General features: G+C 43.7%; 1 protein-coding gene across 3 annotated transcripts in view; it reads right to left on the bottom strand.

Moving 5' to 3' along the window:
• cadm2a (cell adhesion molecule 2a) overlaps window positions 1–11,953 on the bottom strand; it is a 148,766-nt gene extending 136,813 nt beyond the window's left edge. For 2 of the 3 annotated variants that reach the window (XM_058627030.1, XM_058627033.1), the window contains exon 1: window positions 11,424–11,953. In XM_058627030.1, coding sequence (XP_058483013.1) covers window positions 11,424–11,484 — 61 coding nt within the window. In that variant the 5' untranslated portion in view covers window positions 11,485–11,953. The remainder of the gene's footprint in view (window positions 1–11,423) is intronic. The other variant, XM_058627032.1, reaches the window with a different exon arrangement.
• Between the last annotated feature and the right edge of the window lie 888 nt (window positions 11,954–12,841).

Genomic DNA, 12,841 nt, shown 5'->3' with positions numbered 1-12,841 from the left:
AAAGAACTAGAAATGACAAGTGGATAACGAGTGGACTTGGAGGAGCCGACACAGAATGACGAGCTCATAGCTAAACTACCTTTGCTGCACTCACTGGTCCCACAATATATCAACTCAACTAGTGAACACTAGTGTCTACGGTCCCGCCCACTTCCACGTTGGTCTGCACGGACCCTGCACAGATGAATGTGTTTACTTGTGTCCATGTTAACTACATGAAACACAACACAACACAACACAACACAACACAACACAACACATAACACCGCAGCCATGAAATCTTGCTTGAGATGATGTCACAAAGTCCACCAGTGCCCACACACACACACACACACACACGTGTACAACTCAGTAATAAGAAGCTAAAAGAAGACGAGGAAACACAAATGAGGCCAATTTCCTGGTGAGAAATCACCATTACTGGAATGGATTGCGAGATGAATTAGATAATGCGTGGAACACTGGACTAATACAGACCTGGAGCTGCAGGACTGGACGCACATGTGGTAAATATGACCCGGCACAATCTCAGCTCTGAGAGGATCATGTTATCATGTTCACAGTCTGACCAAATGATGAGGAAAAGGCTGAACTAATGAGGAACATTTGCATCATTACATAATCAAGTGACCTCTGCAGGGAGATGAGATTTTGGGTCATATCGCACAGATGTGTCATTTGCATTTGTGAGATGGTTTGTGTGTGTGTGTGTGTGTGATTTTGGTTTGCAGCGTCACGGCTCAATTCCTCAGTACATCATGCATGGTGAGGATTCTTTTTTTGGCTCGGTTTTTTTCCATCATTTTATTTATTTGTTTATTTATTTATTTTCAAATTCCTGCGGTTAATCTGTCCCTGCTCTATATTTCCTATCTGTATATGGTGAAGGGAGCAGATGTGATGCAGGAATTCCTTCATTTGGCATCATCCACTCTGGTCCCCCCCCCCCCCATATCCCACAAATTCTTTCTTCCCCTCGCCCCTTCACCCATTTATGACACACACACACACACACACAGTCCCCATCTCTGTCTCCTCTCATCTTATCTCAGTGAGGATTTAAGAGAATGTTAGCACAGCGGTGGTCAGAAACATGTCACCCAGGCTTTTCCGCCTACAATATCCACACACGTCTGAAAAACAGCCCATTCTCACTCAGCCTGGTGGTGCGTGTTCCTGTAATCTCATCTATCAAACGTGGTCTGCTCTGAATGACAATCCACCACACACAAGTAGAGCTGCTGAGACTTTTGTATTTTCAAAGGGCTTACGTGATACAAAGTAACGTAAGTAACGTACGTTCAGGAGTAGTCCCTGATATTTGGTTGATTTGGCCTTAAAAATATGATACAACTGTATTTGTGTTTGAAATAATGCACATTTAAAACTGACAGGAATGTCTCATTCTTTCATGTTGTGCCAATATAAACATAAGCTTATCTAACAGACATTCACAGATCTTGTTATTTGTTGCAGTTTGTTCTTCTTCTTCTTCTTCTCTCAGTTTCAGAAAACGACATATGCCCGGGGTTATCAGGTGGCTCCAGGATTATGAACTGTGAAGGTCACCTGACCTTGAACAGGCTGGACGAGGACCAGCTGTATTACAGGAAGTGCTAAAGATACGGCTCTTTTTGGTGAGAAGCTGACTTTTAATAAGGTCAGGATTAGAGTAACCAGCGCATTATGACAAGGGCTTATGGGGTTAGTGCTGAATCCTGGGGAGTAGGCTAACATTTACCAGTTCACTGGAACTGTGGTTAACTCCGTCTCATTAGTAATGTCCTCACTGGGGATTTTGGGTCTACATCTTAAGTCTTCATGTCTGTTGGCGTGTGTGTGTGTGTGTGTGTGTGTGTGGAGAAACAGGCTTTGGAACAGGAGCAGTAGTGTGAGGCTTTGCGTGTGTTAGCTGTTATAATTTCACATTTATTACAGAGATCCAGTTCCAATCCCGAGCTCAGATATGGGATTGGAGCAGATCTGGACATTTTTTGACTGATTGAAGATTGAAAATCCCCCTGATCACCTGAGATCGTGGCATTTATTTCATTTTAGTTTCTCTTCAGTTTGTTTTAGTTTCTTCTGGTTTGTGCTGCTAATCTTCTGAGGACACAGCTTTGACTTCCAGTCATTTGGAAAAACATTATCCCTAACTCATGAGATCCAGGTTTTGGTCTCTGTGAGGACTACTGTTTCTGACAAGGTCAGTGTTTATGCCAGAAAAGGTCGTAAAGAGTTACCAGACACAAGTTCACACACAAACACACAAACACACACACACACCTCCGCCTGTAACAGTGGTACCTGCATCCTCACAGCAACAGCTCCACAGTGGATACAAGTGAGCAACAAGGGTTTCTTGGAAATGTGTTTTTACCGTGAGTCGCGTGCATTTATAATCGACAGCGAAAATGATCTTTCACTGCAGTTTCAGTGTCTATCTAACGCACAACTTCCTGTTGCCATTTCAAAGTAAAAGCACTCTTGAGTCCTGGTTTATTTGACTCTAAGCAAGTATGGGATGTAAATGTGCTTTTCTAGTCTTCATGACGACTCAAAGCTGCTTTACACTACAGTTCTCAGCCATTCACTCATTCACTCATTCACTCACACTTTTATACAGCGGATCTATTTGCAGCACGGGGTTAACGTCTTGCCCAAGGACACATGGACATGTAGACTAGCAGAGACAGAAATCAAACCCACAACTTTCTATTTGAAAGACAACTCGCGGTACCACTGAACTACCGCCTGGACACGTATAGGCAGCCATTGTGAAGATTAGATTGGGATTTGGAGCATAAGGGATAGGGACATCCTAAATTGACTTATTCAAAGTCTACATTCACTTATTTCCTCAACTCATGATAAGCAGCATCACAGTACAGCATGCTGGCAAAAAACAACAATAACAGACTTTTACTCCTCTATTTAGGGACCAAGTGGCAAGATAATATTAGCCGTTACTAGAACGCTACAGGGTGTAATAAAAATGTCCCAAAAATAATTATGTTGATAAAATTCTCTCGCGAAAACAAATGACTGAAACACACCATAGAGTCAAGGTGAAACGTGAAGTCATCCAGCTGTGCTAAATTCACTACATAACATTTTCTGAAATGCCACAGTGATAACGCTCTGACTAAACATCAAACTGTTGCAACTGTGAGACCAAGACTACAACAGATGAATAATGATGTTCAGGGTTTTAGCCCCATTCACTTCTCACCTGCTCTTCCTGGATTACTGGAATGATCCACATGATCATTTGTGATTTCAGCCAGGAGAAGGTGGAGACGTGTGGGTGTAAGAGAGTGATGCACTGTCAGACGAACACTAATAATGAGGAAGATAAAAAGCAGGAAACACATTCAGTGATAAGAGTTTGAGGAGACAGAGAGGAAGTGCATCGACGTGCCGGCCGTTGCATCTGCTGCACGTCTCACTTGTTTTCGTGTTTTTGCAAAGCACCGCGCTCACTCTACTCGACTGAAACCAAGTGAGAGAAAAGCAAATAGCTCTAAGATAGGCGGGGAAATTACCCGTAATTGGAGACCATTTAAAAACATAATAACTTCTTTGTTTCCTCAGCAGGAGGTTCAGGGCGGGGGAATCTTTTTGATTAGAGCTGCGGATGAGTTAGATATAAAACTACTGAGCCAAAGCGTCGCCACATTCATGCAGTGTGACTGCGAAAAGTGTTCAATCTTTCTGCCAAAGCACAAAAATGATTAATTTTGGACGAGGCTCAGAGTTACTGAGGTCCAGTGTCAGTTCATCAGGGACCAGTTGAAAATATCTCCTCACACAGAGCGGCAGAGCAGACTTGTCAAATCTCTACGCGTCCATGCTAAACGCCAACAAACAAAAAATAACTAATTGAGCATGAAAATATGTATTAAAATCCAGCTGGAAACTCGCCACAGCGTCTCTGACTGAGAACTGTCAACGTTCCACAGACAAGGACGGCGGCTCAGCGTGTGTGTGTGTGTGTGTGTGTGTGTGTGTCACTGAGGAGGGTGGGAATCAAGTTGTGTAGCATACAATGGATTTGCAATGTGGCAAACAGAGACAGATGGTAGAGGGGGATTTCTGTGTGTTATGTGTTTGTAAGCTTGGACACACACACACACACACACACACACACACACACACACACACAGCCCTAAGGGGCATTATGTATGCTGCCGCTCGCTCACCACAGCCAAGGGTCTCAGTTCATTTGGTTTTTAACTGTTATAAATCGTCTCACTCGACTACATCTTCCCTCCCTTCTTTACACAGACAGTGGCCAGAGTCCAAACTTAGACCACATAAAGGATGTTGGGAGGCTTTTAGAACCCAGATATTCAGCCGCGCTGGAGGGAAGGACAGAGGAACACGTACGAGGCAAATGTATACAGTCAGTCTATATCAATAATACGGGTGGGAATCACAGGTTCAATCAACAATGATATCACAGTACAACGATTCTATGATGATCCATATACTGCAAGACAATCACATCTGTCTGACTGAAGAAAACAAGACATCTGTGAAAAGTTAACAGTGCAGGATTTCTCTACTTATTCACATCAGGGAACAAATCTAAGTATCTCTTAACGTAGCTTTCTCTGCCGTTATCCCACGTGAACGTTATCCCTGTGACAGGGTCTGTTTACTTTAGAGTTTACTTCATTTATCTATTCAAATATCGATATTTGCCCTGGTGTAAAAATAATCCACCCATCCCTCATCAATAAACTAAAAGAAAGGTAACCATGTCATTTAAGTGTCGTTCTGTGTCTTGTTGCATTGACCTTGTGTTTGTTAGACTCCTGTTGTGAATGTCAAGGTTTGAGAATATGATTGGGAACCGAAGCCATGATCAAAATGTAGTCTTTTGACCACTTTTACGTCATGTTTTCATTCCTTTAACAGGTTAACCTGGAACAGTGTTTGGATCATGGTTGAGTTGATTAAATAAATGAATAAAAAAGGTTTAAAAATGTTTAAAAATGTTTGTAAACCAGCAGAAACATTCTTGTCAAAGTCTCATATTTTCAAATCTGATGTTGACATCAAAGATTTTTGCTGTACCATATTATGTTGATTATTATAGCCTCTGAGTGTGTGTGTGTGTGTGTGTGTGTGTGTTTGAGAGAGCGCACAGGTGTAAGGTTCCTGTTGTGAACCTTTTAAAAAGATGAAATTTCACACCTGTAATTCGTAAAAGTAATCTTTTAATTACAGCCTTAATTATCCTGTGTGTTCTCACAGAGAGTTTTCTCAAGATACGACATAATCCTCCCTTTGCTCCCATGAAACCTGTTCTGTACATCATCAGCACCTGCCTGAGAAATCTCAGTCAGAAACAAAGCTCCAAAAGAAAACACTGTTCTGATTTCAAGTGACGACAGCGTGGATCGTGCCTCCATCATTTCACAACATTACATGTGTTTAGTCTGTCTGAATGAATGAAGATGTAGGCGACACGCTCAAGCTGATGATTAGAAAAGGGACTATAAAGTGACTTCTGGTGGTAATATGAACACAAACACACACACACACACACACACAGAAAGTCAATTAACAAGAACATGTGTCTTTGGGGAATTATATTTCAATTAGCCTTGGCTTTACTTCTGGGCATCCACTGAGACTGTAACGCTGAAACAACTGCACAGATGTATTATTTGTAGATGCAGTAAATCCTGTGTTTCAATTAGGATCCATACCATAATTCCATACTGTGATCTAAGCACATGTGAAGCAATTAGACACTAAAGCTGTGTGATTATTGAAGAAGTTCATCTTTGCAGATATACTGTCGCTATCCCTGATGCTTTTTTGAAGCCAATTTAAAACTTACATTTAAATTATAGCAGTGAGATATGAACAAGCACGAGTATCCAGAAATCAAAAGAACAGGAACACTGTCATTAAAAAAGGGACGGAACTCGTGTCGCGACGAATTTAAATTCTACAAACCTTTCTCAACACTGTCTGCGTGTGTGCGTGTGTGTGTGTGTCTGTGTCTGTGTGTGCGTGTGTGTGGACAGAAAGTTGTCCTTCAAACAGCAGCAGTCATTTGTGAGTTTGTTCAGTTCATCGTACCATCACAGCAAATACAGTTGGTAAAAGACAAAGGATCTTTCATCCGTCTCTACACTGCTGGCTTTTGGTGTGCAGACATTTGCATGTGTATTTACATGCGTGTGCGTGTTTATGGTGTACACACACACAATATGGTTTGGTGTGAGAGAACATCTCTGTACACAATACGGGCTCACTTTGCTTTGGATGAATTCATTTGTGTCAAGAACAGACACAGAGTCCCCAAACAATATCAGAGTTGGAGCAAGCGAGCTGAGGGAGTAGTGAGAGTCATGGCTGTCCATATCTTTATCTCTTTATCTTGAAGAGAATGATTACTGTAACATGTGCTGCCGTGTCCCCAGACTCCAGCCCTCGGAGACTTGTATAAAAAGGAGCTGTCAGATGAAAGGGCACGTAACATAAAAAGAACATAATGTAGGCTAAGAGATGTTAAGAGATTGTACAATAGATGAACCTGTGGAGCACGCAGCTTCACTTAAAACTCTCTCTGTGTGTGTGTGTGTGTGTAAAAGAGAGCAGAGAAAGAGAGAGAGAGAAGGATTTTTGGCTATTTGTTCATTTATCAATTTCTTCCTCTCTATTTACCTTTTGTTGGTCTAAGAGAAAGATTACAGCAGCCTCTGTGTGGAGAGTTTTGATGTTATTTCCATCTCTGAGATTAGTGACACATGGCTTGTCGAAAACTGCAGCTTCAGATTAGCCGCTCTCTAATCCCTTTGAATTCAATGCTAATACAGACATCACATATGCATGCACGCGTACACTGATGCACCTGCAGCCAATAATAACAAGCAGGCCAGGTGTCTCCCAACATACTGTAGTGTAAACAGTCTACTGCGACTCACTGAGGTCTAAAGGGAGCAAAAGGAGCCAAACATCCTATGAGTTTGCTTGTTAAGGCAAATCCATGGAAGTAGTCACCCAAAAAAAATCACTACAGCTACAAGCTGATCATTCAAGATCATGAAGAAAATAATAATAACCTCGAGTTTCTGTTCAAGTATGAGACGTGTTTTTATTTCCTTTACTGGCAACTTACACTCTCTTAAACCAGCCTCACATAAACAGCAACATGATATCTCTGCAGAAGAGCAGCCTCAGCTCATATGTTAGCTGAGGCTGCACAATTCTTCACCTACTGGCCGCTCTCTATTTACGGTGCAAACTCACTGTCTGCTGCTGCTGCTGCTGCTGCTGCTGTTACTGCTGCTGCTGTTACTGCTGTCACTGCTGATGCTGCTGCTGCTGCCGCTGTTACTGCTGCTGCTGCTGCTGCTGCTGCTGCTGCTGCCTCCACCTGGGCTCATATTTTCACTGCTCTCTATGGGAAGCTGCATTTGATCTCTCCCTTCTCTTGCTTAAGGCTCTACACTTTGTCATATAGTTATGAAAATGTCTTGATGCCAAAATGAAAAATAAAATCTATATTTATTCAACATGTGGAAAAATGTGGATTTGGGGATTCTGAACATGGCAGAGTGAAGAAGAAGCTCATGCACGAGCGTGTGTGATGAACACAACCACATCAGTCACTGATTCTGTTCTCTGGTTATTAAGGGCTGCTATACTGTAAGGCCGTATTCATATTCACACCGTTTCTCTCACTAAACTTGTTTTAGTGGCAGATGTTTTTGTAAAAGCTGTTTCCAAATCTTTCAAAAACATGTAGTTTTTGAAACTGAAAAACAAGATCAATATTGTTTGACTAGTGCGAGACTCATCAGTTATTTTACTTGTGGGTTTTTTGCTTTTCTTTCTTTATTCCTTTCTAAATCTAGTATTCGTGGATGGTTTGATAAAATAATGCCGCCTGTGCTGCATCATTCATGGGCATACATCATATTCTGGATGCTCATAAAAGCCTGAGAGATTTCCGTGGGCTGTTCTGGGAGCTCACTCTATACTTTACAGGACATTTGCATAGAGCTTAAAAAAGCGACCCCTCTCTGGTGTCTATGATTCTCTACCATCTGTGACTGTGTGTGTTTATTTAATGTGATGGCGACCGACCTCCTCCCTCTCCCTGTCTTATTTCATACCTCCACCAGCCTTTGAATCCAAGTCAAAATCTACCCAAAATGCACCAGTTCACTGGTATGAGAACAAGCCTGAGCAGGTGGCGAGTTCACCTGAAGTGTTTGAGGAGCAGCTCTGCTCTGACATGACAGTGTGCACGCTCTACATCTGACCACACGCTCCGACAAGACTCCTCCTCTCTGTTTTTACTTTTTCAACACCTGGACTAACAAAGGACGGGCTTTGATAACAGGAAATGTCTTAAAGAGCAGCACTGAATCCAGAGTGTGTGTGTGCGTGTGTGTGTGTGTGATGCACACCGAGCTGCTCTGCTGAGGCTCGTCGGCACTAAAGCTTCACGACATCGGTCAGAGCACTTCACATGTTCTACTCATGAAAGCACAGCCATGAAAATGAAAACATCACAAACACACAGGAGTGGGAGGGAGAGTGCAAGTGAGCAAGAAAGAGAGAACATCTTGTTTCTCCCGTGTAATCAGTGGCTCTGCAAACACACACACACACACACACACACACACACAAGGCCGCTTGTTATCAGAAGCTTTCCCACGCTGCTGTGGTACAAAGCTCCACACCAGGATGGAGGGATAAAGCGAGGGAGGAATGGACGGAAGTACAGAGGGATGGAGGGTCAGCCTTCAGCAGCTTAGACTCACTGCGGGGATAAACACATCCCTCAGCGGGGGTTTGTATTTAGGCTCGCAAAATCAGAGTTCAGAGCAGAGCGAGTAGCAGGCAGCCAGAGTGACAGGAAACAGAACAGCGGAGATAAACACACATCCAAACAACAACCACAGCACATATCACACGCGTTCCTCCTCCACAGCATCTCCTCCCACATTACACTTCCATCCGCTCCTCTTTTCGGGAACATCTCCCTCTTTCTCTGCCGCTTTCTGCCTCCATCTCCCTTCACCTGCTGCTCAGCTACAAGCTCTTACACAAGAGCAGCATTTGCATAACAGGCTGTTTTCTCTGGCTCCAGCATGGGCACATGAGACACAGCGGATAATATGTTAACAACTCGACCTGTTGGTAAACAACAACCTCCAACACAACGCTTCACACTCACACTATGGTGCGGGTCTAATCAGTGGCGCCGATGTGGATCTGGATCTCTGAATCCAGCTGGCACCAGGCCAGAGGGGCTGGAACAGCTGTCACTCGCACAGCGTGTGGATGTGGCTTCAGCTCGACAGACTTCATTCAGGTGGAGGCCGACCTGCCTGCTGTGTACAACCTACACAATAATAGGTCTTGCACCGAGAGACGACTCGGTGCAAATCAAGCAGCCTAGCATTATCCTCTTCAGGGTTAGGGAGAGGGTGGAGGAGCGCGAGTGTGTGTGTGGTGAAATGTGACGAGCACGCTGGTGTTGCCAGCATACTTATGGATGTACTTAGGCCTCTTCTTACAAATCAGCTACACAAACATGGCACACATCTGCAGGGATGTATGCAAACAGCACACACACACACACACACACGTGTAATAAGTGCAGAATATAGAGGAAGAGACAGAGTCTGCATGTCAATAAATGCCTCAGCGCGAGGTGTCAGATGAACCAGATACTCCAAGATACCTCATTACAAACCAATTCATTAAGTCAAGAACGGCCTTAATCATGTCTGGTTATTAAGGAAGTACTGCTCTAATGCTCTCCCTCCCTCCCTCCCTCTCTCCCTCCCTCTCTCTCTCATGTGTACACACACACACACACACACACACTTCAAAGAGACAACAACAAATGATCAAGGGAATCGAGCACAAATGGATCTTTCAATGGGATTTCTCATTTACTCGTGTGGAAAACAGCTCTTTAAAGTCAAGATGATGGTAATTCAGACTTTCACACATTTGTTATCCGCTGCCTTAAAAGAAATCATGTGATGATTCGAGGGCCAGAACTGGAACTCAGCGTGGTGTATAAATATATGTGTCCCTGCTGTGAGACTGACAGCTGTTTGAGCGTAAAATCATCAGCATCCCACCACGGCTACAATCAACGTGAAGGTGCCCATGCAGAAACTCCTCACACACACACACACACACACACACACACACACACACAAACATCTGATTTGGTAAACTGTGTGTTGCACGTCCTTTTCAGAGAGAAAAAACATTGTATGACCTCGAGGTTTTTCAGGAATCAACAAAACCTGAGATTTAATCAATCAGAGTTGCATTGTGCATTCAGATTCCCAGAATTCACAAGTCTTCCACTGGTCAATGCATCTGTTCTGTTGTTATTTAGACATTTATCGACTTAAGGCCGCTATAAAACAATCAGCCACAACAATAAAGCTTCACATATTACTGCAGAGCTGTTTCAGTTCATTCATAACCGTCTGTAAAGTCGTAGAAAATGTATTTGTAATTCAGGGCGTGACTAATCCAAACACAACCTTTGTGTTATTTTACTGTAAACACACTGGTATGCACAATTCACTGTGACCTTGACCCCAACGTCACCTTTGACCTTCACAGGGAGGGCCTTTGTTGCCCAAACATTACTGACATATTTGTGGAATATTCACGTGTGAAGAGCAGAAGAACATTCCAGCACAGCGTGACCTGGATTAGCAGACATCACTTAATGTGGACTTCCACCTGTCCTCGCGAGTCTGTCTATATCACATGATGCAGACACACACACACACACACACACACACACAACTGTGTGGTGGAAACACAAGAGAGGAAGAAAATGGAAAAAAAGAAAGAAAAAAAAACGCCTCTGCGTGCTTGTGCAAAAGTTTCCCTCATCAGCAGCAAACAGTTCTGCGCGTAAAGCGCGTCCAGTGTCTCTATGACTCATTCAAGCGCGGCGCTGCTTATTTCACGGTGAGGTGTGTCTTCCTATAGCGGGCGCGTGGGTTTCGCCCCCCCACCCGACCCCCCCACACACACACACACACACGCACGCACAGGAGCGGACAGCGTGGACCGCAGGAGGACACGCACGCACTCGCTCGCTCTGCATGTGTCCACGCAGACGCACAATAATGAAAATAACAAACTCCTAGATCTTTGATTCCCGAACGTCAACATCCAAGTGATGCTGACGCACATTCTGCGCACGCACGCGCGCGCACACATGTAAAGGAGGAGCGCGAGAGAGGTAAACGTGTGTTTCTGTCAGGACCCGTGTGTGACCGCACGTTCTGCCCCTTGATCATCCTGCCCTGCAGCTGGCCTGCATAGATGCACACGCACGCACGCGCACGCTTATACACGCGCGCACACACACGCACACACACACATATTAGTCTCAGACTCACCTTTGAGAAGAATCCCATAGACAGTGTAGAGAGTGAAAATCAAATGACTCTTGAGGTTCATCCTGTCTCCTCCGTTTCTCGCTCCTTCCTTTCCTTCCTTCCCTTCCGTCCTTCCTTCCTTCCTTTCGCGCGTATCTTTCCTCAGCGTCTCTCCCTCACTGGACCTCGAACCGAACCGGACCGGGCCGGGCTGGGCTGGGCTGGGCTGCTGAGTCAGCTATCCAGACGGACTTGTGCGTCTCGCTGGTGTCTTTTGTGAGTCCCTGTGAAAACGGGGTTAACGCCACCGACCTCGCGACCTCGCCGTTTTTGACAGTTCCGTGAGAAAATGGAAACGGTCTCTTTCCTCAGGAACCAGAGTGCGGCTCGTGTCAGGTCCGGACTGAGTTCACGACTCCAACAACAACAACAACAACAACAACAACAAGACTGAAGCTCGTGGACTGAGCGCGGTCGTCCTGTGGTCACAGAGAAACACTGTTGCCCCGCTGCAGCTCCGCTGTGGCGCACACGGTGCAGCGAACACGAGTAGATTGTTTGAGTCCCGCCCACACGGTCTTAATGGACGTAAATGCTGAACCAATCACGAACATCCGGGGCTGAACGAAGCAGGGAGGGGGCGGGAGGGGGGGGGGGGGGGGGGGGGGATGAGGGGGGAGTCAGTGTGTGAAACACTGTGAAATAGGAATTTTAATGTCAATTAAACAGTTATTAAAAGGTTTTAATTTGATGAATTCAATTATATATAAACACTGTAATGTATTAAAACATGTCAAAGTTTTTATCTCAATAATCTCAATGTATTTCTTTAAAGACGTGAATTCTAATATTCACTGAGCAGTTTTTAGACCCTTTAAAAGTTTGAATATCAGTGAAGCAAATTTAAAATTAACGATTTAATGACGTTTCAATCTTCATAGAATGTCTACGAGAGGAAAAGTATGAGACCTTTATTTAACACCAGGTAAAGTCCCAATAAGATCAAGATCTCTTTTACAAGGACGACCTGGACAAGAAAGAGGTCAGCAACACACGTCAGAATAAATACAATAAATAAAATAGACAATGATTTAGGCAAATACAGAGATTACAGTAACAATTTAAACACAGGCGCTGTTCACTGGATTCTCCTCAAACATTTAAGATAAAAAAGAAAAGCTTCAAGTGTGATGAGTTGACATGTTTTTCAGTTCAGTTTGGAACAATCAGGTGATAAAAACGACAAGAACGCTGAAATGATAAAAATCACTTGTTTTTGGAGTTTAAAAAACAGTGCATCAGATACTTTACATTACAAACATTAGTTTAGCTGTTGTTTCTCATTAATATCCAGAGATCTCTTAGAGTAAATCATTTGAAGGGAATGGGTTATTCATTAATTCAGGCAGACACTAACACAAACATGTGGAGAAAAGCTG

This window comes from Solea solea, chromosome 4, assembly GCF_958295425.1.
Source record: "Solea solea chromosome 4, fSolSol10.1, whole genome shotgun sequence".
NCBI lineage: Eukaryota > Metazoa > Chordata > Actinopteri > Pleuronectiformes > Soleidae > Solea > Solea solea.
This window is presented reverse-complemented; position numbering and strand designations above follow the sequence as displayed.